Source organism: Podarcis raffonei, chromosome 5, assembly GCF_027172205.1.
Source record: "Podarcis raffonei isolate rPodRaf1 chromosome 5, rPodRaf1.pri, whole genome shotgun sequence".
Lineage (NCBI taxonomy): Eukaryota > Metazoa > Chordata > Lepidosauria > Squamata > Lacertidae > Podarcis > Podarcis raffonei.
Genome location: NC_070606.1, coordinates 96,791,784 through 96,817,736, shown reverse-complemented (window position 1 = coordinate 96,817,736; position 25,953 = coordinate 96,791,784). Strand labels below are relative to the sequence as shown.

Genomic DNA, 25,953 nt, shown 5'->3' with positions numbered 1-25,953 from the left:
CAAGACAGATATATCATTTAAAAAATCACAGCAGGCTCTTCACACATGATGTGAGCCTGGCTTCCCAACTTGCACAGCGAACACACATTATATCAAGCTGAATGTAGCATCAGCCTCCAGTCTTGCCTCTCCTTTTAGCTTTAAGTATGTTCTCCATCATTTTTATTGCTCAAAGCACCCAATGTACATTTATCGGCTCGTACATTCAACCTTAGCCTTTTTTTCAAAAATGAAAGGAGGGAAACGTTTATAAACAGTCGCAAAAGTGGCTCTGCCTTGAGGATGTCGTCATGGGTACAAGCCAACTGGCACCCTTATTTATTTATTTGATTTGATTAAACTTACATACTGCCCTTCATCCGAGGGTCACAGGGTGGTTTGAAGCCACCTCTTGCTGCTTATTTCCACTGAAGTAGTCTCACTAAAGGCCAGGATGCAAAGATGATAGAGACTGCCTCTACAGTTCCCTGTTTGCTGTCAAAAGGTGTAGATTATAGAGGTTCGGGGTAAGTTGTAGCAAGACTGGATCAATGTTACAGTTGTCCAACTGTGAGGACGTCTCCACCTCCATCGTTCTGCCCGGACACTGAGATCCAGCACTGAGGGCCTTCTGGCGGTTCCCTCATTGTGAGAAGTGAGGTTACAAGGAACCAGGCACAGGGCCTTCTTGGTAGTGGCGCCCGCCTTGTGGAATGCCCTCCCTGTGGATATCAAGGAGATAAAGAACTACACAACTTTTAGAAGATGTCTGAAGGCAGCCTTGTATCAGGAAGTTTTTTTTATGTTTTATGCTGTTTATATATCTGTCGAAAACAGCCCAGGGTGGCTGCAGCAACCCAGTCAGATGGGCAGGGTACAAACATAATACAGTGGTATCTCCGGTTGCAAATGGAATCCGTTCCGGAGGTCCAGCTGGATCCCGAGGTTTCTGCAACCCGAGGATCACTGTTCCGCACATGCGCAGGGTGGTAAACTGCTTCTGTGCATGCGCGCGGCGAAACCCAGACCGATACTTTCGGGTTTGCCGCTTTCATAATGTGAAGTTTACATAACCAGGTGGTTATGTAAGCCAAGGTGCTACTGTAACAACAACAACAACAACACCACTCACCTTTTCTCTGCTCTTTCCAGGCACGGCCCACTCTTTAAAGTTCTGTGTATGAGCATCATTCCCCTCCCCTCCAGAGCTTTCTCTGTGGAAACCTGCTCTTTGCAGCTCAATCAGAGCAAATGGCAATTGACAGAAAAACTGAATTAACATTTGCTCCGATTTAGCATTAAAGAGCGGGTTTTCGTGGAGCAAAAAAAAAGTGTGCTCAATCATGGAACTTTTAGGCATGGACCTGTGCCTGGAAAGAGCAAGGCAAAAGGTAAGTGTGGATAAGACCTAGATCGGTGTTTCCCTAACTTGGGACTCCAGCTGTTTTTGGACTACAACGCCCATCATCCCTAGCTAGCAGGACCAGCGGTCAGGGATGATGGGAACTGTAGTCCAAAAACAGCTGGAGACCCAAGTTTGGGAAACACTGCCTTAGACGGTTTTCAAAGGAGGATTCATGGAGGAAAAGCCTCCAAGGCACCACCTAGATGACTTTAAAAGAGAGAGAGGGCTCTTGTTCTCAGATCCTGCTTGTGGGTTTCACACAGGGATCTGGCTGGCCATGGGGAGAACAGGATCCTGCACTAGATGGACGTGATCCAGCCACAGGGTTCCTCTTACATTCTAACTCTGTCTTCTCTCTTTTTCCAGAATGAGAGGGACGAGGCTCTCACCACCAACGTTTGGGTAGAACTGGTAAGAGAAGCAGCCCAACCTTCACCTGTTACCTTTTATGTGTTGCAAATTATGGACCCTTTAACTCCGCCTTTCCTACCATGGAAATCTTAAGAGCTAGTAACTTAATTTTTAGGGAGGTGGGGGGTGGGAGACAAATCCAGGGATACTGATAATTTTCCTAGCATCCTGGATTCTGGGTTTGGGAACTCTAGTTGTGCCTCTAGTTGAAATATACCCAGGATTCAAATTTACCAGGAAGGAAGTCAGCCTCAAGACAGTAGCATGTTCCATTGCGAAATATCCACCAGGCCGGCCAGTGTGATAAACTGATTTCTTTGTTGGCAGAAATGGCATGATTACCGCCTGCAGTGGGATGCGGCTGATTACGACAACATCAAGTTATTACGAATCCCCTCCACCATGGTGTGGCTGCCAGACATTGTCCTGGAGAACAAGTCAGTATCCTAAAGGGTTGTTCTCTTCCTCCTCTTCCTCTTCCTCCTCCTCTTCCTCCTCCAGCTCATCTGCCAGCTAGCTGCAGGTAAACTTGGGATTCCCCTTCTGTAGATAGGAGATGTGACCTAGCATGTCTCCTTGTAGCCAGGTAGCTTACTTGGTCTTGGTGGGGTCCTCCTGGGCTCCTTCCACAAATTAGTTCCCAGAGAAATTGCTGAGTTTTGGGGGAAAGAGTAGCCTTCACCCAGAAGGAGGCAGTGTCTTTCTCTAGTTCAAAGAATCGTAAAATTGAAAAGTTGGAGGTGACCACAGGGATCATCTAGTCCAACCACTGGCAATGCATGAATCTTTTGCCGAACATGGGGCTTGAACCCACAAACCTGATATTAAGAGTGTCAGGCTCTACTGACTGAACCCTCCCTCATGAACTAATTAGCTGGAAGAACAATTAAAACAGAGCTTACAAGCAGCATTTAAGATTGCATTATATGAGCTAGCAATGTCCTTCCTCATAGAAGATACATTAATAATATTGGTGGGGAACCTGCAGCCCTTGAGCATATTTTAGGTCCCAAAAACATCTGGATTTGGCCCACAAGGGCTTTTAGGGCAAACTATGCCCACCTGTCTGTTACCAGGCAGATGCCATATGGCATTAGGTGCAGAGAGCTGTCACATCTGATCTAAGTACGCTGATCTTGGCAATAAGCACCACACAACAATGACTGGAGATAATCTTATCTCTGATCTTAGCGCTGTGGCACTTAGTGCTGAGATCAGAGACAATCCCATTCATTTGCCTATAGACTGCCAGAAGGGCCTGAACTTAGATGGTCTTAGAAAGCCAGGAAAAAGAAAGGAAACACAAGGCCCCATAGCAGAGGGTAGAAGAGGCCCATTTCCAAGATAAGAAGAGGGCTCCCCCCCCCCCCATTTTCCCACTCTGTGGCAGCTCTTAGCTAGGAGGTGAGGCTGCTCTCCTCTGAGACCAGCGCTAGGATAGGGAAGGAAAAAATATGCCGAGTTGCCTCCCCACAGCAGCACTGGGGCCGAAGAGGAACATCTCCTATCTCAGCGCTGGTATGGAGAAGATGAAAACTCTGTTTTTCTTTAGCAATGCTAGAGTACAAGAGGAGCATCTCCTCCTATCTCAGCGCAGGTACAGAGCAGAGGGGGGAAAGTGTTTCCTCGCTCCATAGCAGTGCTGGGGCAGGAGAGGAGAGTCTTCTATGTGTGCCTGCCTGCCTGCCTGCCTGAATGTGCCTGTGTTGACCATGCCCACCTCTGCCAAGCATCCCTCTCAGGGGTGACCAACCTTCACTGCAGCCCTCGGGTCCCAAACGGCGGGAGAGCTGTGCTGCAAGAGGATGGGGAAAGGGATCCTGGCTCTCCTGACCTCTTCCTGGAAGCAGTTGGAGGATAGATGGCGGCTAACAGATTGAGGTTGAATCCTGACAAGACAGAAGTACTGTTTTTGGGGGACAGGAGGCGGGCGGGTGTGGAGGATTCCCTGGTCCTGAATGGGGTAACTGTGCCCCTGAAGGACCAGGTGTGCAGCCTGGGAGTCATTTTGGACTCACAGCTGTCCATGGAGGCACAGGTCAATTCTGTGTCCAGGGCAGCTACCTACCAACTCCATCTGGTACGCAGGCTGAGACCCTATCTGCCTGCGGACTGCCTTGCCAGAGTGGTGCATGCTCTGGTTATCTCCCGCTTGGACTACTGCAATGCGCTCTACGTGGGGCTACTTTTGAAGGTGACCTGGAAACTACAACTGATCCAGAACGCGGCAGCTAGACTGGTGACTGGGAGAGGCCGCCGAGACCATATAACACTGGTCTTGAAAGACCTACATTGGCTCCCAATACGTTTCCGAGCACAATTCAAAGTGTTGGTGCTGACCTTTAAAGCCCCAAACAGCCTTGGCCCAGTATACTTGAAGGAGCGTCTCCACCCCCATCGTTCAGTCCGGACACTGAGGTCCAGCTCCGAGGGCCTTCTGGTGGTTCACTCCCTACGAGAAGTGGTTACAGGAAACCAGGCAGAGGCCCTTCTCAGTCGTGGTGCCCTCCCTGTAGAATGCCCTCCCACCAGATGTCAAACTACCAGACTTTTAGAAGACATCTGAAGGCAGCCCTGTTTAGGGGAGCTTTTAATGTTTGATGAATTATTACAGTATTTTAATATATTTTTTTGGAAACCGCCCAGAGTGGCTGGGGAAGCCCAGCCAGATGGGCGGGGTATAAATAATAAATTATTATTATTATAATATTATTATTCCTCCCCTTGTTCCCCTCAGCATCGACGGGGTGTTTGAGGTCGCGCTGTACGTCAACGTCCTGGTGTCCCCCGACGGCAGCATCTCCTGGCTCCCCCCGGCCATCTACCGCAGCGTCTGCCCCATTGTGGTCACTTTCTTCCCCTTCGACTGGCAAAACTGCTCCATGGTGTTCCAGTGAGTACTAAATGAAGCCTCCTGCACCCGTGGCAGTTCCCTGCGTGATTTAGAGGCTGGAGGGGGGTGTCTCAGTGAGGGTGGAGAGGAAGGCAGTAGATGAAGGGGGACTTATCTTGCTCATTCATGTTCCTACCCCCCCTCCCCCCCCAAAAGAAAACGCTACTTGTGTTTGAGATTTTAATGCCTGAAGGGGACTAATAATATATATTCATTTCTAACTGTGGGCACATTTATTTTCTTTCTGCATTTATATCATATTTTTAAAATTAATTTTTCATATGCCAACATATATTTGTTTGTGTTTACTTATTTAACGAAATGTATCTGTTAGCTCCCCACTTCTAAGCAGTTGCATAATTTCAAAGTATGCAGCCCTATGCACTCGAATTACTTTAGAAAATACCTATATGCATTATAAAACATACACCGAAACAATATACATGATAATGAGAGGATAAACAGGTATTTTAAATAATCATTTTATCCGTTCGTACATTTACTTATAGTAGCATGTAACCTGATATCTAAAGTTCTCTTTTTATATCTCACACAACCGGTTCCCAACAGTCTAACATTTCTCTAAAATTTTCATATTTCTTTAACATGAATAATATCAATTTAACAATTGCCACCTGCTCCCATAAAGCACTAACTAATTCCTCCTTATTCAGTTTACGGCCATCCTTCTAAGTCCTCCTTGCTAGAGCTGAAAATATCCAACACTTGAGTGAGGATATTCTTCTGTATCCTTTGATCCTTCCCATTGCTCAAAAGGCATAAAGAGGGATCATTGGTCTACCTCAGTCCAAATATTTCATTTACAGCCAAAATCACAATATGCTGATAACGTCTGGCCTTCAACAACCCCACCAGATGTGAACCATGGTTACCTAGGACTCGGATCTGATGAACCTTGGTTATCTGTATATTGTAGCGCAGTAAGGGATTCTGCTCTGGTCTAGAGGCCTCTGGAAGTGATTGGCTGAATTGCGCTGGTGTCATAGAAGGCCTGGCAGTAGTTCTCTGGCAGGAATCGTGGCTAAAGAATCCTTGACCAATAGCAATCCAACTTCTAGTTGAAAACCCTCAATGAAGGAGAATCCCCCAGTTTCCAAAGGAATCCATTCCACTGTTGAACAGCTCTTACCATCAGAAGGTTCCTCCTAGTGTTTAGTGGGAATCTCCTTTTTTTGTAATTGGTTCGGCTCCTACCCTCTGGAGCAGCAGAAAAAAACCTTACTTGATTCGGCCTTACTGGGTGATTTTATGTTTAAGGTCACAGACCTACAATGCCCGTGAAATCAACCTGCTGTTGACCGTCGAAGAAGAGCAGACAATAGAATGGATCTTTATTGACCCCGAAGCTTTCACAGGTAACCTCACCTGCATGCAAGCCGAGGGGCACAACGGGTGGGAGGAGGTAATGATGCTGTCCAAATCCTTATAAGAACATCAAAAAACGTAAGACTTGTCTTGTTGCATTGCGTTGGTTAATTCAGCCTCCAGTTTCCTGCAGCAGTGAGTTCCATGCCTTCTCGAAACCTGCAAACTCTCCAAGGAAAAGGGACACCCTTCCCCTGTCATTTGTTCCCATCATTCGGTATTTACAGTTAAATTGCCCCTTAATATGGAGGCTCCATTTAATAGTAACTGATAGATATATCCTCAGTGTCAAGTTATTTTTTAAGGCTTTCTAAGCAACCGTCCGTACCTGCAATGAATCCCACGAGTTGAATAAAGAGGAAGCACATCTTTTTTTCTGGTCCTGATCCTACTGCCTGCCAGCTTTGCTGGCAAACTCCCCTGATTTCTAATGTTAGAAAATGTTCAAGGGATAAATCTCTCTCTCTCTCCACCTGGCACCACTCTTTAGGAAATGACAGGGCTGCCTAAAATCCTGAGGGCATTTGGAGGATTTGGAAAACAAAAGCATTTTTGGCACAGATACCACAAAGGCGAAGCATCATTTAGATCAGGGGTCAGCAAACTTTTTCAGCAGGGGGCCGGTCCACTGTCCCTTAGACCTTGTGGGGGGCAGGACTATATTTCCAAGAAGAAAAAAATGAACAAATTCCTACGCACCACAAATAACCCAGAGATGCATTTTAAATAAAAGCACACATTCTGCTCATGTAAAAACACACTAATTCCTGGACCGTCCATGGGCCGGATTTAGAAGGCGATTGGGCCGGATCCGGCCCCCGGGCCTTAGTTTGCCTACCCATGATTTAGATGCTCCCTGGCCCTGGTGGAGGCAGGGCAGTCGAGTCGTTCTGAGTGGGCAAAACGATTTAGCAGGGAAACTGTTTAACTATAAACCATAGAATCATGGAAGTGTAGAGTCGGAAGAGAACCTGAGCGTCATCTAAGCTCTGTCCATGAGGTGTAAGTCAGGGCATTTGGTATAATCAATTTGACGTACCAAACATGAGAAACAGATGGAATAAAGAACTGGAGGTTCGTATCTCACCCAATCAGTGGGACAATGTTTTTAACTTTGGTAGCTAATGTGTCGTTAGATTATGAATTATGCATTATACAACAAAAAGTAATATTTAGAAATCATTGGACTCTACTACACCTGCACAGAAAAGGATGATCTACAACAACATGCTGCACATAATAAGGAAATGCTTCTTTGAAACATGCTTATGCAGTATCCGACGCTTGCAAATTTCTGGAGGAAAGTATTAAGATGTATAAATACTGCTTTGGGGAATATTTTAAAATTGCCATAGGATAATATTATTCTAAGCCACATACCAACCATTTGGGGTTTGACTGCGGGTCAACATAAATTAGGGCTACCCTATGTCCGGGACGCGGGTGGCGCTGTGGGTAAAAGCCTCAGCGCCTAGGGCTTGCCGATCGAAAGGTCGGCGGTTCGAATCCCCGCGGCGGGGTGCACTCCCGCTGCTCGGTCCCAGCGCCTGCCAACCTAGCAGTTCGAAAGCACCCCCGGGTGCAAGTAGATAAATAGGGACCGCTTACTAGCGGGAAGGTAAACGGCGTTACGTGTGCTGCGCTGGCTCGCCAGATGCAGCTTGTCACGCTGGCCACGTGACCCGGAAGTGTCTGTGGACAGCGCTGGCCCCCGGCCTCTTGAGTGAGATGGGCGCACAACCCCAGAGTCTGTCAAGACTGGCCCGTACGGGCAGGGGTACCTTTACCTTTACCTTTATGTCCGGGTTTGAAATAGTGTCCAGGCGGAATTTCCAAAATCACTAAAAATCACTAAAAATGTCTAAAAACAATAATAATAATAATAATAATAATAATAATAATAATAATAATAATAAATAATTTTTATTTATACCCCGCCCTCTCCAGCGGCTAACAACTGGTAATAAAAACAAGTTGATTAAAATACAATTTAAAAAACAAGATTAAAATACAACATTAAAACATTAAGATGCAGCCTCTTCACAGGAGGAGAAAGGAAAAAGAAAGAGTGTCAACCCACGTCAGAAGTGGGCAAATTTCCTTAAAAGGTCAACAACTTTTGTGCCCAGGTTCCCACTTTTAGAAATATGGCAACCCTAACGTAAGTGGACTCTTCATGCCCTTATTTCTGCTAAAAGACTGATATCAAGACATTGGAAAGATAATACCATGGCCCCCTTTTTCCAGCTGGAATGGGTAACATTCCAGGGGCCACAATCCAGTGGTGAATGTGGCCACGGGCAAAAGGTGGGTGGAGCAATGCATGCAAATTTCCCCTTTCTAGAGTAGGGTAGTTTCTACACAAACTCACACATCCCTCTCCTTCCTCCATCCAGACTGGCAGGAGACATTATCAGAACTCAAGCGCACATTCTAGCCAGGCACATATCCTTGGGGTGGATGTGAGGCAGGGCTGAGGAGGAGGTGTAGCTAAGGAAGGGGGTGGGGAGAGTCCTGAGGGCTTGGGGGGCTCCACTTGGGGTCCCTCTTCCGCTTTGCACCTGGGAATCACACCTGTCACCTGTTTGCATCCACCTCTTAATGGCTTCCAAGGTTTGCTTTCTGGCCATGTGTCGTCCCGTCCCCGTCCCCCCGCCTGCTTCTGTGGGTTATTAATAAGAATCACTGCAGGAGAATGTTTGGCATTTGTCATCCCCCCCTCCTTTGTTCTGCTGGCTCCTCTCCTTCCCTCACAGCCACTCCTAAAGCTAACAGTTACATTTCAGCCCATTGATCCAGGAACGCAGCCGTCGCCAGCAGCTGCCGCCGCCATTCTCCATCATGTTTTAATAGCATCTCGGAGGTGGAAAAGTTCCTCTTTGGAAGCGAGAGGCTTTCTTGTTTTTTCGTGATGGGGGACAAGCCAGTTATTTTGCACGGTTAAAAATCTATCTCTCCCGCAGACGGCGGGGGGAATAAACAAGAAAACACCAGCTTAATAACGTGTCACGCTTGGCTTCGTGTTGCAGCCCAGAGAGAGAGAGAGAGAGAGAGAGAGAGAGAGAGAGAGAGAGATAAATGTGGGCTTTTATATGGCAGCCGGGCCACTGGAGGCCTTGGGGACCAAACACACGGCAGAATCAGATTCCAGCTTCTGGCAGAAGTCCCTCTGCGGTGCCAGGCAGTAAGCTGGCAGCTCCAGGCATCCTGGCCCAGATGATTGGATGAATCTTGCTATTGTGGATATATCGTTCACACAGGGCTCTAAATCCTCACTCAGATCCCGGGCACTTTTCTCAGGGACTGTGTCTGTTCTCTCTGTGTGTCTGTCTGTGTGTCTGTGTGTCTGTCTGTCTGTCTGTCTGTCTCTCTCTCTCTCTCTCTCTCTCTCTCTCTCTCTCACACACACACACACACACCAGGTAGGAAAGGGATTTCTCTCTGCACCTTTCTTGTTTGCACTCGTTTCCCCAGCAGCTCGTTCGTCACCAGCAGCTCCCTTCCCCCAGGCTCCGTTCCTCGTCTCAACGTGGCAGCCTGGCTTCAGATCGAGGTGGCCGCCAGGACCAGACTTGGGGACCCCCAAAACAGCGACAGCTGGTGCCCACTGGGAATAGTGGGGCAGTTGGCAGGGAGGTCAACAGTAGGGGGCGCCAGAGCTAAGGACAGGCAGAGCAATTTAGACAAGTTTTGTCCCCTCCTCACCTTCCTCTCTCTTGATTTCTGCAAGGGCAACACTGAGACTATGGAGAAGGGGGGAGCTGCCGGGCAAAATGGGTGTGTCTGGGGCAAACTGAGGTTGGAGGGGCCTTAGTGAAACAGGCACTACTGCCACAAATGTTTGGAAGATGGGGAGCTCAAGGTGGTCTGGAGGCAATGGGCGATGCTTTCTTTTCAGGTGCGTTATTAGTTAGGAAAGGCAACGTTTCTCATCAAAGAATTATTTGATAGGCTTTTGAGATCTCCTGTTGGAGATAATAATAATAATAATAATAATAATAATAATAATAATTATTATTATTATTATTATTATTATTTATTTGTACCCCGCTCATCTGGCTGGGTTTCCCCAGCCACTCTGGGCGGCTTCCAACAAAGATGAAAAATACACTAAAATGTCACATATTAAAAACTTCCCTGAACAGGGCTGCCTTCAGATGTCTTCTGAATGTCAGGTAGATGTTTATCGCTTTGACATCTGATGGGAGGGCGTTCCACAGGGCGGGCGCTACTACTGAAAAGGCCCTCTGCCTGGTTTCCTGTAACTTGGCCTCTCGCAGTGAGGGAACCGCCAGAAGGCCCTCGGAGCTGGACCTCAGTGTCCGGGCAGAACGATGGGGGAGGAGACGCTCCTTCAGATATACTGGACCAAGGCCGTTTAGGGCTTTCAAGGTCAGCACCAACACTTTGAATTGTGCTCAGAAACGTACTGGGAGCCAATGTAGGTCTTTCAAGACCGGTGTTATATGGTCTCGGCGGCCACTCCCAGTCACCAGTCTAGCTGCCGCATTCTGGATTAGTTGTAGTTTCCGGGTCACCTTCAAAGGTAGCCCCACGTAGAGTGCATTACAGTAGTCCAAGCGGGAGATAACCAGAGCATGTACCACTCTGGCGAGACAGTCTGCAGGCAGATAGGGTCTCAGCCTGCGTACCAGATGGAGCTGGTAAACAGCTGCCCTGGATACAGATTTAACCTGTGCCTCCATGGACAGCTGTGAGTCCATAATGACTCCCAGGCTGCGCACCTGGTCCTTCAGGGGCACAGTTACCCCATTCAGGACCAGCGAATCCTCCACACCTGCCCGCCTCCTGTCCCCCAAAAACAGTACTTCTGTCTTGTCAGGATTCAACCTCAATCTGTTAGCCGCCATCCATCCTCCAACCGCTTCCAGACACTCACACAGGACCTTCACCGCCTTCACTGGTTCTGATTTAAAAGAGAGGTAGAGCTGGGTATCATCCGCATACTGATGAACACCCAGCCCAAACCTCCTGATGATCTCTCCCAGTGGCTGCATGTAAATGTTGAAAAGCATGGGGGAGAGGACAGAACCCTGAGGCACCCCACAAGTGAGAGCCCAGGGGTCTGAACACTCATCCCCCACCACCACTTTCTGAACACGGCCCAGGAGGAAGGAGCGTAACCACTGTATGACAGTGCCCCAGCTCCCAGCACCTCAAGATGGTCCAGAAGGATGTTATGGTCGATGGTATCAAACGCCGCTGAGAGATCCAGCAGAACTAGGAAACAGCTCTCACCATTCTCCCTAGCCCGCCGGAGATCATCAACCAGTGCGACCAAGGCAGTTTCAGTCCCATGATGAGGCCTGAATCCCGACTGGAAGGGATCCAAATGGTCCGCTTCTTCCAGGCGTGCCTGGAGTTGTTCAGCAACCACTCGCTCAATCACCTTGCCCAAGAATGGAAGATTTGAGACTGGGCGACTATCTTCGCTGGAGAATATTCTGCAGAATAGCCACTCCAGTTTTGCAAAGCAAGAATTTTGGGTGCTGCTGTGGCCCAGAATTAATATCATTTAATGTTATTTCCCTATTGTTGAAGGAGGGAACAGGGCTAGAAACTTGGTGTGCATGTTTGTTTTAAAAGGTTGGGGTGCGAGAATTCATGGTGATGCCAAAAATAGGGAATTTCAGAAAAGTTGGAGGGGGAGAGCTCTGAGCTGCTGGTCTCAGAAGCTCCATAGTTAATGTGACTGATATTTGTGTGTAGGAAAGCTTTGCTCCTACCCACATGATGCTGCCTTCTCCCGACAGAGAACGGGGAATGGGCAATCAAGCACCGGCCAGCCAAGAAGGTTGTGAACGCTCAGCACTTCACGCCAGATGACATTGAGTACCAGCAGATCATCTTCTTCCTCATCATCCAGAGGAAGCCACTCTTCTACATCATCAACATCATCATCCCTTGTGTGCTCATTTCCGCAGTTGCTGTGCTGGTGTACTTCCTCCCAGCGAAAGGTCAGCACCAAAAGTATCACTGTGGATTCAGCTATACAGCTGCAAATAAGTGTGTTATAAAGTGCAATATACAAATGTGCCACTAGATGGCGACAGTGAGCTATGGCAAATTTGATGTATTTTTCAAAACGTTTTTTTTAAAAAAATGCATTTTCACAGCATTTTTAAATATGTTTGTGGATTCCACCTGTGGTGCTTTGGTTGGCCTGGGTTAGGTCTGGTTAGCCTGTGGCCCCCCAGGTGTTGATGTATGATGGCAACTGTAGTCTGGAAAGCCCAGCTTCCCCCACCCTGGGCTAAGGATTCAGCACTCTGGACAGCTCCCAGGGTTTGCTTCACAGGGAGGCGAGGAACCAGGTTGGTCAAGAGGAAGTGGAAATTGGTGGGTCTTTTGATGTGGCTGAACTCCAACTCCCATCAGTCCCAGCCAGCACAGTCAGTGGTCAAGGATGATGGGAACTGTAGTCCTGCAACAGCAGAAGACCAACAGGTTCCCTATACAGGACAGGGGGAATTTAGTGTGTGCCTGCTGGTTTTTGCAGCAGGCACGTGTTTGGCATGACACGGGCTACAATCGCCTCCAAATTTGCACTGTCGAAAGCCCCCTCATGACTTCCAGGCCTATTTATTCATATCATCAGATATCTAAGTTGCCCCTTCATCCAAACAGATTGCAGACAGGTGTAAATTAGTAAACACAGGGTAACCTCTTTATGCTTGGGTCTTTGGCTCCTGGGGTGTCCATTTTCAGAACACCCCCCCCCCACTTTCTGTGACTGCATTTTTCTCAAGCTTCTAGTAAGAACCAACTTCACCTGACGATAAAATATAAAACCCGCGTAAAAAGTGAAGTGCAGAGATGGAACATAAAGCATGAAACAGATCATAAAACAGTATCAAAATCCTAAAACCATCAAGAATTAAAAACTGCAGGAATAAAATTTGGGAAGGCTTAGGAGAAAAGAAGCGTTTCAAAAACTGGTATAACAACAGCAAAGTGATGACATAAGAAAAGCCTCCTGGATCAGGCCAATGGTCCATCTAGTCCAAAGTCCTGCTTTCTCAATCCCATGTATAATTTTATAAACTTCTATCATGTCTCCAGGGACGCAGGTGGTGCTGTGGGTTAAACCACAGAGCCTAGGACTTGCCGATCAGAAGGTCAGCGGTTCAAATCCCCGTGACGGGGGGAGCTCCCGTTTCTCGGTCCCTGCTCCTGCCAACCTAGCAGTTCGAAAGCACGTCAAAGTACAAGTAGATAAATAGGTACCACTCTGGCGGGAAGGTAAACGGCGTTTCCGTGTGCTGCTCTGGTTCTCCAGAAGCCGCTTAGTCATGCTGGTCACGTGACCCGGAAGCTGTACACCAGCTCCCTCGGCCAGTAAAGCGAGATGAGCACAGTAACCCCAGAGTCGGTCATGACTGGACCTAATGGTCAGGGGTCCCTTTACCTTTACTACCATGTCTCCTCTAACTCAAAGGCCCCAATGCTGCAACCTTTCCTCTTAAGAGAGTCACTCCCTGAATCTACAGGACCCTGAATTCCTCAGCACGATGAGAGAGGAGGAAAAACTTTTCTCCATCCAAACAATGTACAACAGCACACAGTGGCAGGTTGAGAATCCCTCCCTCTAACCTGATAGATCAGCTCCTGCCTGCCTCACCACCTCTGTTTAGCAGAAAAGAGCTGAGAAAGCTCAGAGCAAAACTGGGTCCCATCTCAGCAGGAACAAGGCCAAGATGCAGCCACGTGGCCTAGTGGCAACTGGTAGTTTGATAGATGTTGTTGTTTAGTCGTTTAGTCGTGTCCGACTCTTCGTGACCCCATGGACCAGAGCACGCCAGGCACTTCTGTCTTCCACTGCCTCCCGCAGTTTGGTCAAACTCATGCTGGTAGCTTCGAGAACACTGTCCCACCATCTCGTCCTCTGTCGTCCCCTTCTCCTTGCGCCCTCCATCTTTCCCAACATCAGGGTCTTTCCCAGGGAGTCTTCTCTTCGCATGAGGTGGCCAAAGTCTTGGAGCCTCAGCTTGATAGATAAAGCCCCTCATCCCCTAGCCTGTGATTAGGCAGTGGAAACACCTGCAGATGGGACTCACAGAGCATCCTTGTAGGAGAGAGTTGTTTTTAGGGTTCAGAAAACACAGGGTGGAAGGTGCTTTGCATTTTGAGGGCTCTGCCTCTCCCATCTCTCATCCTGGTGCCGATGTGAGGGCTGGGGCAGGGCAGAAGCAAGATTGGGAGTAGTGCTGGCACACAAGTGAGAGGGGCTTGATCCAGCAGCAGCCCTGCTCTTCCTAACGTCTCCAGGACCAAGACTGGAATTGAGTTGGGGAGGTTCATAAGGAGCTCCTGGCTCATCAAGGTCAGCTTGGTGGGAGTCAGTCATGACGTGGTCCAGAGGCTGAGGTCTCTTTCCCCGCTAGTCTGGAGTTTTGACTATGCTGAGAACCAATCAGCAAAGAATCCCTTTCTTTTAACCCTGTGGCAGTAGAGAAAAAGTGGGTTTGGAAGGGGGCATGGTCCTAAGTTTAGAGAGGAAGCCCCTAGTTCTATTTCAGATACAGTTAAGAACTTAATCCATTCCGGAGGTCCGTTCTTAACCTGAAACTGTTCTTAACCTGAGGTACCACTTTAGCTAATGGGGCCTCCCACTGCCGCTGCGCGATTTCTGTTCTCATCCTGAAGCAAAGTTCTTAACCCGAGGTACTATTTCTGGGTTAGCAGAGTCTAACCTGAAGCGTCTGTAACCTGAGGAACCACTGTATTCCCTGCCAGTCAACTGCTGAGAGGAGGACAATAAGTGATACTTCTGCATCCCAGGCCTCTATTTTCAAAGCAACTAGTCATTCCTGGGGTGGACTTTCTTGGGATGGGGCGTGAGAGCATGATGAAGCAAGACAGAAGCCTTATTGCGCCTCTCTCTCTCTCTCTCTCTCTCTCTCTCTCTCTCTCTCTCTCTGTGCAGCTGGTGGTCAGAAGTGCACGGTTTCGATCAACGTCCTCCTGGCCCAGACCGTCTTCCTCTTCCTGATTGCAAAAAAGGTCCCCGAAACCTCGCAGGCAGTGCCGCTCATTGAAAAGTAAGCAAACGATGTTTAGGGAAGCTTTTAATGTTTGATGCATTACTGTATTTTAATATTTTGTTGGAAGCCGCCCAGAGTGGCTGGGGAAGCCTAGCCAGATGGGCAGGGTATAAAGAAATAATAATAATAATAATAATAATAATAATAATAATAATAATAATAATAATTACTATTATTATTATTATTATTATTATTATTATTATTATTATTATTATTATTATTATGTCCTGAAGGTGGCCGTGATGGCCTCCAGCTTGGGTGGCTTTAAAGGAGAATTAGACAAATAAATAGTTTCCAAAAAGCCACTCCTTTCATTTTAGCAAAGATTCCCCTGCATTGGGGCATCGGCATGTTTCTGATGTTATTACACCAGTTCATCACTGAAGTGGCAACACTTTGCGAAAGGGAGTTGCGGAATTTATCTTCCCAACACTGTTGCGCGACAGATAATGGATAAATCCATTTTGCCGGTGGGGAATGAGGGAGAGGTAGCAGCTTGTCCAAGGCCCCCTGAGAAGCCTGCGAGAGTGGCAGGACATGAGCTCTAGATGTTGGATTTGATCTCTGGCTGTTGGCATGGCTTTATTTTATTATGGCGGAAGCGCTTGTCGGCTAGCAGCCACTTCATCAGATGTTATCCTGATAGATGCATGACTAAGGCTGCCAAGAAGGGGGGGGGGGCTTCACAGAGCTGCTTGCTAAACCACCTCCCTCCTCCATTAAACCTCACTGCAGCCACGTTTGATGGGAAGGGGACTTTGCAGAGTGCTCTGTGAAGTGCTTCTCCCCCTCCATTCAGCAACTCAGAAGTACACATGGTTGGTGGTTAGGATAGAAGGGAAATTTGGTTCTGTTTGCATTTTTAGGTGAGCCTTCCTGATTTACCGCCCCCCCCCCCGACACAATAAGTTAAACACAGCTGTCCTTCAGAATTCACAACTCTCTGAATTTTGTGGTGCATTTCTCTATAGACAAAAACTGGGTATACCAGGGGAAAGGTGCCTTCAAATGCATATATTCACAAATGCATTACAGTGGAACCTCAGTTTTCGAACGTCTCCATTGACGAATGTTTCAGAACCGAAACGCCATAAACCCAGAAATAAATGCTTCCATTTTCAAACGCGCCTCAGAAGTCGAACTTCCAAGGCGGCCTCCGTTTTCAGTTTCCTTGTTGTATTGAGGCTTTTGTATTCAGTTTCCAGTTTTTGAACATTTCGGAAGTCGAACAGTCTTCCGGAACAGATTATGTTCAAAAACCGAGGTTCCACTGTATATCCGGGTTTTGGGTTTTGGGGTTGTTGTTGTTTTTTTGCAAAACTGTGCCTACAAATGCATATTATTAGTGAATGCATCGTATATGGGGAAAACGTAAAATTGCAAAAACATGGACAAATTTGCATACTGATATGTGTGCATTAAAGGGGAGGCATTTTCCAATTACTTAGAAGAACAAATTCTCAGACTGATGAAGAATGTGAAATGGTTGATTTTGCCACTGATTAGGGTAGATGACCAGTGTGCCATTTTCCTTTTTCTCCCCAAAGGTACTTAACTTTCCTCTTGGTGGTTACTATTGCCATTGTCGTGAACGCTGTCATTGTGCTCAACGTTTCCCTGAGGACCCCTAACACTCACTCCATGTCTGCACGGGTCCGGGAGGTAGGTCCAGCGGATGCTGCCCAGAAGCTGTGGGCTGGCCCCTGCTCACGTTAGACCTCCTTGCACCGCTGAGTCCCAAGACTTGGCCTTTGCCTTACCTAGGAAACTGCCTTATCCTGACTCAGACCACAGGTCCCTCTAGCTCAGCGTTGACCACACTGACTGGCAACAGCTCTCCGGGGTTTTATGCAGGTGTTGTTCCCAGTCCTACCTGGAGATGCTGGGAATCAAACCTGGGCATATCATCTGCCACTGAGCTACGACCCTGTCCCCTTCCTTCTTAAAGAGCCACAGCCCTAGCTCAAACTGAAGACCCTGCCCTTTCATGTAACAACCCACTTAGAAACTGCCACAGACTGGCTGGACACCAGGAGTGCCAGCTTGGCCCCGCGACCTCGGGTGCCCGGGGCCATGGGTGTCATGCAGTGTGCCTGGCCCTGGCATCAAAGTTTGTGGGTGCCACAAACTCTTCATGGGGAATTTTGTGGGTGCTTGGGCACCCAGGGCCCCAGGGAGATGGCAGAGGAATGGTGGGAGGAACCAGAGTCTGGGGAATGGTGGTGGGGTGGCAATGAGTGGTCAGGAGGAGGAGGTTGGGAGGAGGAGGTGTCAGAAGCTGAAGGGGTAACAGGGCTTAATAAGCAAGGAGAGAAGTTCAGAAACAGAAGCAGGACAGGAGGGAGGAAAAGAGGCAGAGATGAATCAGGCTGGTGAAGAGTCTTGGGTGTCTCTCCCTCCTGCTGCAACAAGCACCCCTCTCTGCTTGTCTCCCAGAACCAGGAGAGGCATGAAAAGAGCAGAGGAGAAGTTGGAGGCACAGTCTCCAATTGCTTGGGAAAAGCCATGGCGAGGAGGGGACTTAGGCAGCTGAGGGGAGGAAGGGACCTTCAATCTGGAGAGCCAGTGTGGTGTAGTGGTTAAGAGCGGTGGACTCGTAATCTGGTGAACCGGGTTCGCGTCTCCGCTCCTCCACATGCAGCTGCTGGGTGACCTTGGGCTAGTCACACTTCTCTGAAGTCTCTCAGCCCCACTCACCTCACAGAGTGTTTGTTGTGGGGGAGGAAGGGAAAGGAGAATGTTAGCCACTTTAAGACTCCTTCGGGTAGTGATAAAGCAGGATATCAAATCCAAACTCTTCTTCTCTTCTTCTTCATCTCAGCAAGAACTTCATGGGGGCAAGACCTGCCGGACATGAGTTGCTGTGCTCCTTAGGCCTGACACTCCTGTGCCGATCCTGTTTTGTCTGATAAAGCATTAACTCCAACTTGCTCTGTATGTTTTTCTGCCGGCTCACTCCTGTCAGAAGCCCTCCTGGGTAGCCTCCCTATTTTCTCCCCCCATCTCCCAGGTGTTTCTGAGGCTGGTGCCACGCTACCTGGGCATGCACATGCGGCGTGTTGACGCGCCCGTGGGGAATCGTCTCGTCCGCCGGCGGAGCTCTCTGGGGCTCATGGCGAAAGCGGACGAGTACATGCTGTGGAAGGCGCGGAGCGAGCTCCTCTTTGAGAGGCAGAGGGAGCGTGACGGGTTGGTGAAGATGCTCCTGGAGCAGATAGGCAAGTCTTGGGCCGACCGCGAACAGCAGAGGGTGGTCTGTTGTGGAAGAGAGCAGACCTTGGGGAAGGGGGGGATGGTTCTTTTTTTATAATAATTTTTATTCATTTTAAAACATATTATTTATCATACATACCACAAAATTTCACATCTTATACAATCTTTTCGGACTTGCATCAGCACCTCTGATGATCCCCCATTTTTATGATTTCTTCTGCACTTTTAAAATTTATATTGCCTTTAATTATCTTAACTAACATCTTCCTTTTTATCCAGTTATGCAATAATTCAAATTATTCACCTCACAAAACTTCTTGCAAACCTACAAATGTAATCTGATCATCACAATTACTTTTCAAATAGTCCGTAAATTTACACCAATCTTCTGTGAAGCTCTGGTCCTGCCGGTTTCGAATTCTTCCTGTTAATTTGTCTAATTCTGCGTAGTCCATCAATTTCATCCTCCAATCTTCTTTCGTAGGTAGTTCTTCTTGCTTCCATTTTTGTGCCAACAATATTCTTGCTGCCGTCATTGCATATAAAAACAGCTTACATTCTTTTCTATTTATATCATCTCCTACAATGCCCAGTAGAAATGCTTCTGGTTTCTTAATAAATGTATATTTCAACATCTTTTTCATCTCGTTATATATCATTTCCCAGAAGTTTTTCACCTTTTTACATTCCCGGGTGTGGGTGTGGGGGTGTGTTTCAAGTTCTTCCTCTTCCCCCGCCCCTCAGCCTTCACGAGCTCAGAGCCCTCTTCGAGTTGGACTGGGGAGCCTGTGTTCTCTTCCCACAGATGTCGATAGACTACAACTCCCATCATTCCCTGAGCAATGCCCTTGTTGGCCAGGGCTGATGGGAGTTGTAGTCCAACAACAAACTCTTGTTTTAGAGTCCCAGTGCTTTCTTTCTGGGGGTACTCAGTGGGATACAGGACCAGCACATTTCCCCCCAAATGTGTGGCACTTACTGTAACAACTTCAGGGTGAGGACCAGCACCCTTTTTCCTAAAAAAAAGAAGAAGAAGGGGGGAAAAGCAGAGCACTGCTAGAGACTTATAGGGTTTCTTTTTCTTTTATTGATTTATAATAAAAGCAAGGAAGACTAAGCCACAAATTGCAAGAGCAGCGCAGGAGTATAGCGAAAAAGAACATAAGACTTACAGTATTTTTAAAAGTGCATTTTAGCACACAGCAGGCGGTGCTAATCCGCAAACAGCATCAGCCCCCTTTAAATCCCCAGAGCTGCTTCTGCCAGCTCACTTCATCCTCTTCCTTGCTCTTTCTGGGCAGTTCTTCTGAGCTAGGCCACGCCCTGCAGGCAGATTGCCTCTTCATCATGTGGAGGAGACTTTAAAAATGCTATTAAAACCCATCCTTCTCTATTATTTCAACTGCAGTTTACTCATACCAGGGGCTGCCAGAAGACTTTAACATTTTTAAACCAGCATCTTAGTGTTATGCTGCCCTCTGTCTTTCCTGCATGCTCTTGGGTCAAGTGTGGAAGCTGTTTGGGCCCCCAACTGGATCTCTCCTATTCAGATTCTTCCTCTGCAATCTTGACATTTCCCCATTCCCAGGAGGCAGCTTAGAGAACGGAAGTCCCCAGGAGATTTGCAACAGTCTGCGCCGTGCTGCTCCGGAGATCCAGGCCTGTGTCGATGCCTGCAACCACATTGCTAAGACTTTGGAAGAGAAGAAGGACTTTGACAGTGTAAGTTGCCATCTCAGGTGTACAGCTGTTTAGGGACCTGTTCACCCAGGCATGTTCGTCTCCTGCTGACTGTGGCATCAAGCAATGTTTTGCATGTGTGAATGTGCACTCATAGGAGAAGATTGATTGATTGATTGATTTGTGCTCTGCCTTTTCCCCTAATATCATTTCAAACGTATTTTTAAGCAGAGGCAATTAACACATTGTTTAGGTATGCATTTATTCATTTAATTAATTATTTTATGTAACACTTAATGCCGAAACAGGTTTCTAAGTGGTTTACCATTATTGTTTATGGTTATTTATTAATTTATGTACTGCTTAATGCCAAAAAATAAGGCTTTTGAGTGGATTGCAAAGCATGAAATCCCAGCTACTCACACGTTGAAACATCCCTTGTTAAAATACGCCATAAAATAATTCTGCTACAATATTTAAATAAAAGCATAACCCATAATCGAAAAGGGCAATAAAACAATCCCATTAAGACAGCACGGCGATTGAAACGGGAGGCCTGGGTCGGGAGTTCAAGGGAATGCCTGTGCGAACAGGTGCGATTTCAAAAGCCGTCCGCATGCCAATGCAGATGGCGCCTCTCGTATTTCATTCAGCTGTGAGCTTTCATCTTGTCTAACCAAAGCCCTCATCAGGCATTTCTCTCCACACTTCTTCTTGTGCTCTTTAGTGCATCTCTGGGGTATGTGGTGCTCCCAGCGTTGCCCAACTGAGGAGGGCATATGCCAAGCGGGGATCTATGGGGTGTGGCAGGCCCTTAGGTAACCTGGTCCCTAGTCATTCAGGGCTTGTAAATGCTAAGAGTAAAGCCTTGAATTGTGCCCAGTAACATATCAGCAGCTAGTAAAGCGGCTCCTTGGCAGGGGTGTTATCTATGGCATTGACAGACTGTGCAAGTCAACAACCCAGCTGCTAAAATCTGCACCAGCCGCAGCTTCCGAGTGAAACCCGACCGAATAATGAGCAGGCCTTCCGCTGCCCCAAATGGTGGGGAGAACCAGGAGATGAAGGGGTTGTGGCTGCAGCATAAGCCAGAGGGCTGAAAGAATGAGCTAAGGAGGCAACCTAACCACCCCCAGGAAACCCATACCAGGGGGTCATGAATCAGTGGAGAAGGAACACCAAGACCCCAACGTCGTGCTTTGGAACTGATAGAGGACTTACAAATCAGTGGGCAAGACAAGAACTTTATTGTCCCTAAAGAAAAAGAATGGAACAGACACAGGAAACTCCACCCAGGTACAACTAAATCCAGCGCCACCCAGTGACTAAGCTGTATAATGACACCATTCTTATTTTTATTAATTAAATTTCTATGCAGCCCTTCATCCGAGGATCACAGGGCGGCTCACAGTATAAAAACACAAAATCAGAAACCAAACAAGACCGCCCCATACTGTCCACACACAAACACACTCTCTCCTCTGTTCAGAGGCTCCAGGCAAGGACTGTGTTGAGAATCCTCCGTTGGGAATGTTCGCCATGAAATTGGTTGGGGAGAGAGGGGGTAACTGTTCCTCCTCACCCCTGGTTTCACCTCTTTCCACCACTACAACAGCCCCCTGGGTAATTTAATGCTAGTTTTAATTTCCCACAGGTCCCGTGGACAAGGGTGTTACAGCGTCCTTTCCGGTAGGATTCTGAGAAAATAAGGTTTGGCTGCCTGTGGTTGGGGTGACAGGCAAAAGGGGACTGCTTTGTTTCAGCCCTGCTCCTGTCTGTCAGGCTTCAGGAAATCTGATGATGATGATAATAATAATTTTATTTATATCCCGCCCTCCCCAGCCAAAGCCGGGCTCAGAGCGGCTAACAACAGTAAAAATAACACCGTTTACATAAAATCACAATCAATTAATTGAAATACATTCTAAAATCAATTCATTCTAAAATCAATTCAGAATCAAATTAATGGCAACCATTGGGCTAGAGTTCTGTGAGGATTACCAAAGGAGGGGGGTCAGACTGTGCCTTGGCCAAAGGCCTGGTGGAACAGCTCTGTCTTGCAGGCCCTGTGGAAAGATGTCAAGTCCCGCAGGGCCCTAGTCTCTTGTGACAGAGCGTTCCACCAGATTGGGGCCACGGCCGAAAAAGCCGTGGCTCTGGTTGAGGCCAGCCTAACCTCCCTGTGGCCCAGGATCTCCAAGATGTTTTTATTTGAAGACCGTAAGGTCCTCCGTGGGACATTCCAGTAGAGGCGGTTCTGTAGGTATGAGGGTCCTATGGTGGGCAACCAAGAATTAGATAAACAAGAAGAGTTCTTACCAAGTCTTTTATTCAATAATCACAGAAAGAGGCTTTGAAAAGTGCTTCTCTTGCAGTATTGGCGTTGCTCTGAGTAAAACTCCACACCTTCCGTCTCTCCTATTATATGTCATCCCTACAGTGGCTGATCTGTGCCTTCTGCCTTTGAGCTTTCTCTTCTCCTACTCTCAATGCCCGCCGGGTCCTGGGAGAGGGGAAATCTGGTATGCTTTCTAAAGACACCGAGTCTGTCAGCTGTCTCTCCTCCTCCTCTCCCAATATTTCCCAGCTTCTCCCCTCTGCAGCCTCTGAGCTAAGACCGTCTGCAAACAACTGTTGTAAATCTAGGCTGTCTCCCTCTTCTCTGGGAAGTGCCGGGGGGGGTGGACTCCACCATTCCTCCTCAGTCCCGTCCCTCACGCTGTCAGGCCCGAAGGACCCCTATGGCAGCCTCCACGCCCTCTTCTGCTGGACAACTTGCACACCTCCGAGCCACCGAAAACAATTCTAACGTACATCCTGTCTGGTGTCTTCTTCTTTGCAGGAGAATGAAGAGTGGATCTTGGTGGGCCGGGTCATTGACCGCGTCTGCTTCCTCTTCATGGCCTCCATCTTCATTTGTGGGACGCTGGGCGTCTTCCTGATGGCGCAGTTTAACCAGGCTCCTGCAGAGCCCTTCCCAGGGGACCCCAAGCTGTACCTCCCCTAGGAATGAGGTGTAGGGGTGGCGGCAGCAGTGGCAGCAGCAGCGGCAACCCCTCAACGGCCACGTGGCGGCACCGTCTCTCGACTGAAACCTCTGTGCTTGGTGGACTTCTCTGCTGGGGGCCAATTATGTCCCATAGGAATGCAAGAAGACTCCATATCCATTGGTCCATCTATCTCAATATGGTCTACACTGGCAGGCAGCAGCTCTCCAGGGTTTCAGGCAGGAGTCTCCTCCAACCCCACCTTTGAAAGGGGATCTTCTGCATGCAAACCATGTTCTTTATCACTGAGCTCTGGCCCTCCCTCAAAGCCACAAAGCCTTCTTGTTTAAGTTAGTGTCTGCTAACGTGTTCTAGCAGGTGGGCACACCAGGACTGCCTTTTTTGGTGGGTTGCAGGGTTGCCCGTCAGTGCCTTCCCAGGTTCCTCAGCCAACAGCTGAAGCTAAGAGAGGCAGACAGTACTGTCCCCTCCCTGTGAGAACGTTGGAAAAGCTGCAGCCTTAAAGGTAGTCCATTACCTGGGGGTCGTCCATTAATCAGATATTTGACTGCCTTCAGGCAGCACTTCATTCCTCTTCCCCAACATTTACTTACCTGATAATTTCTGCATTTTATGTGCTCTTTCACACGACGTGAAAGCTACTTCTGGAAACCTAGCAAAAATTGCAGCCCTCATTTCCGTGTCCATTGCTTTTGGAAGCAACCAGTTCGCAACCCCTTTGTGGCTTTTTCTAAAAGCAACCAACATGGAAATGAATATCACAGGAGTTTTGCATTGTCATTTTTTCCAGACTTTGTGGAGGGAATTTGGGGTAGGGATCTGGCAGAGCATTCCCTCCTGCCATTTTCATGAATGGATTGCACACATAAAGAGTGGCAACGTGTCCAATGGCAGGTGCAAACAGAATTGAGGCACAGTGGCACCAAATGTCCAAAGGCCGCAGTTCCACAAGGCAATGTGAAAGGAATGTGAGAAACTCATGCAGATGCCCAGTGGAATTGCCAGCAGGAAAATAAACAGGATGGACACACCCCCACACACACACATCTGAAGGTGGCCTTTGTCTCCCAGCAAGGGCTGGGGCTGGGAAATAAAAGTAAGATAGTTGTTTATTGCCTTGACATCTGGTGGGAGGGTGTTCCACAGGGCAGGTGCCACTACTGAGAAGGCCCTCTGCCTGGTTCCCTGTAACCTCACTTCTTGCAGTGAGGGAACCGCCAGGAGGCCCTCGGAGGTGGACCTCAGTGTCCAGGCTGAACGATGGGTGGGCTCCTTCAGGTATACTGGGCTGAGGCCATTTAGGGCTTTCAAGGTCAGCACCAACACTTTGAATTGTCCTCAGAAACGTACTGGGAGCCATTGAAATCCTTTAGGACCGGTGTTATATGGTCTTGGCAGCCACTCCCAGTCACCAGTCTAGCTGCTGCATTCTGGATTAATTGCAGTTTTTGAGTGACCTTCAAAGGTAGCCCCATGTAGAGAGAATGGCACTAGTCCAAGCGGGAGATAACCAGAGCATGCACCACTCTGGCGAGACTGCTGCGGGCAGGGAGGGTCTCAGCCTGCGTACCAGATGGAGCTGGTAAACAGCTGCCCTGGACACAGAATTAACCCGCGCCTCCATGGACAGCTGTGAGTCCAAAATCAGTTGTATGTCCCTAGGTCCAGCTTTACTTCAAATGCTCTGTGTTTCTTTCTTGCCTGGGATGCGTCCTTAACCCGGATGCGATAAGAACACAAGGTGAGGCCTGCTATAGGAGCAAGGAGGGGCTGTGGTTCTTGGGCAGAGCACACTCTTGGACAGATCAAGGCCCGCAGCCCTGGCTTCCTTGTCCCCTGAATAGCTGTTTGCAGAGGCAGGAGAGACAAATTGCATTGCCGCTTGCTCCTTCAGTCCCCAGCTCCTGTTCCTCTCCAGTCAATAGCGAAAGACGATTAGCCATCTCTCAAACCCTGCTCCAGTCCAATGAGAGGCCTCCTCCTTTTATCCCCGCACCCTGCAGTTAACGCCGCTTCCCTCGCTTGGGCCCAAAGCTTATTTTCCCCGTTGCTCTATCTCGCTCCTGCAGCCCCCGACTGGAGCTCCTCAAACACGGCCATTTGGACAGGTTGGTGTTGCTGCTGTCAGAACAAGGCCCCGAGGCCAGAGCAGCTCTGTTTCCCGCTGCCCCCGTGCCGCTATATTGTCCTGGCCCCTCGCCAGGCCTTGTCAAAACAGCCGTCTCAAAGGCCCTCTCTGCGGATAACTCTTCCGAGGACCTGCCAAATCGCCTGCCTGCCGCTCCCCGGAGCTGTGGCAGGTGCAACAGGCCAGCAGCGGTAATGACAGTGAGCGAACGAGAGGCAAAGAGAAGGGTTTAGATAAAGTCCCTGTCATTAATCTAGACTGATCCTGGGATTTGTTGCTCCTGCGTTCTTGAAAGGTGGGCTGCTGTCGTTTCCTGAGAGGGAAAGAGCGTTTAGAAACTGACTCTCTCTCTCTCTCTCTCTCTCTCTCTCTCAACAGTCCACTTAAACTTTAACTGAGTTCCCTGTATTTGCAGGGGTCCCTACAATTCTATGATTCTATGAAACCACAGAATTCGCAGAGGGCAAGAAGGTGTTGTAGCCACGGAGACTTCAGGACACGGACAATACAGCAGTGGCAACTGGTGACCACTGAGGCTGGTGGGGCGGCTAATAGTAGGCGGAGTCTGCTGGGGTAGGTGGAGCCCTAGATCTTAGGAGGAGGAGCCAACCAATCAAGGTTTTCCCTCCACCTTCCTTTTCAAAGACAGCAAGGGAAAGAAATTCAGATCACGTTTAAAGACATATCTATCGGTTTTGGTGCCAGTGTGGGAATAATAATAATAATAATAATAATAATAATAATAATAATTTATTTATATGCTGCCCATCTAACTGGGTGGCTTC

At 48.2% G+C, this 25,953-nt stretch overlaps 1 protein-coding gene across 1 annotated transcript in view; it reads left to right on the top strand.

Moving 5' to 3' along the window:
• The window catches only part of CHRNG (cholinergic receptor nicotinic gamma subunit), a 29,993-nt gene extending 6,192 nt beyond the window's left edge, over positions 1–23,801 (top strand). The window contains exons 3-12 of the mRNA XM_053390814.1: positions 1,751–1,795; positions 2,123–2,232; positions 4,533–4,688; positions 5,967–6,064; positions 11,849–12,052; positions 15,022–15,136; positions 16,687–16,801; positions 18,150–18,357; positions 19,941–20,074; positions 22,875–23,801. Coding sequence (XP_053246789.1) covers positions 1,751–1,795; positions 2,123–2,232; positions 4,533–4,688; positions 5,967–6,064; positions 11,849–12,052; positions 15,022–15,136; positions 16,687–16,801; positions 18,150–18,357; positions 19,941–20,074; positions 22,875–23,039 — 1,350 coding nt within the window. The 3' untranslated portion in view covers positions 23,040–23,801. The remainder of the gene's footprint in view (positions 1–1,750; positions 1,796–2,122; positions 2,233–4,532; positions 4,689–5,966; positions 6,065–11,848; positions 12,053–15,021; positions 15,137–16,686; positions 16,802–18,149; positions 18,358–19,940; positions 20,075–22,874) is intronic.
• Positions 23,802–25,953: the final 2,152 nt, after the last annotated feature.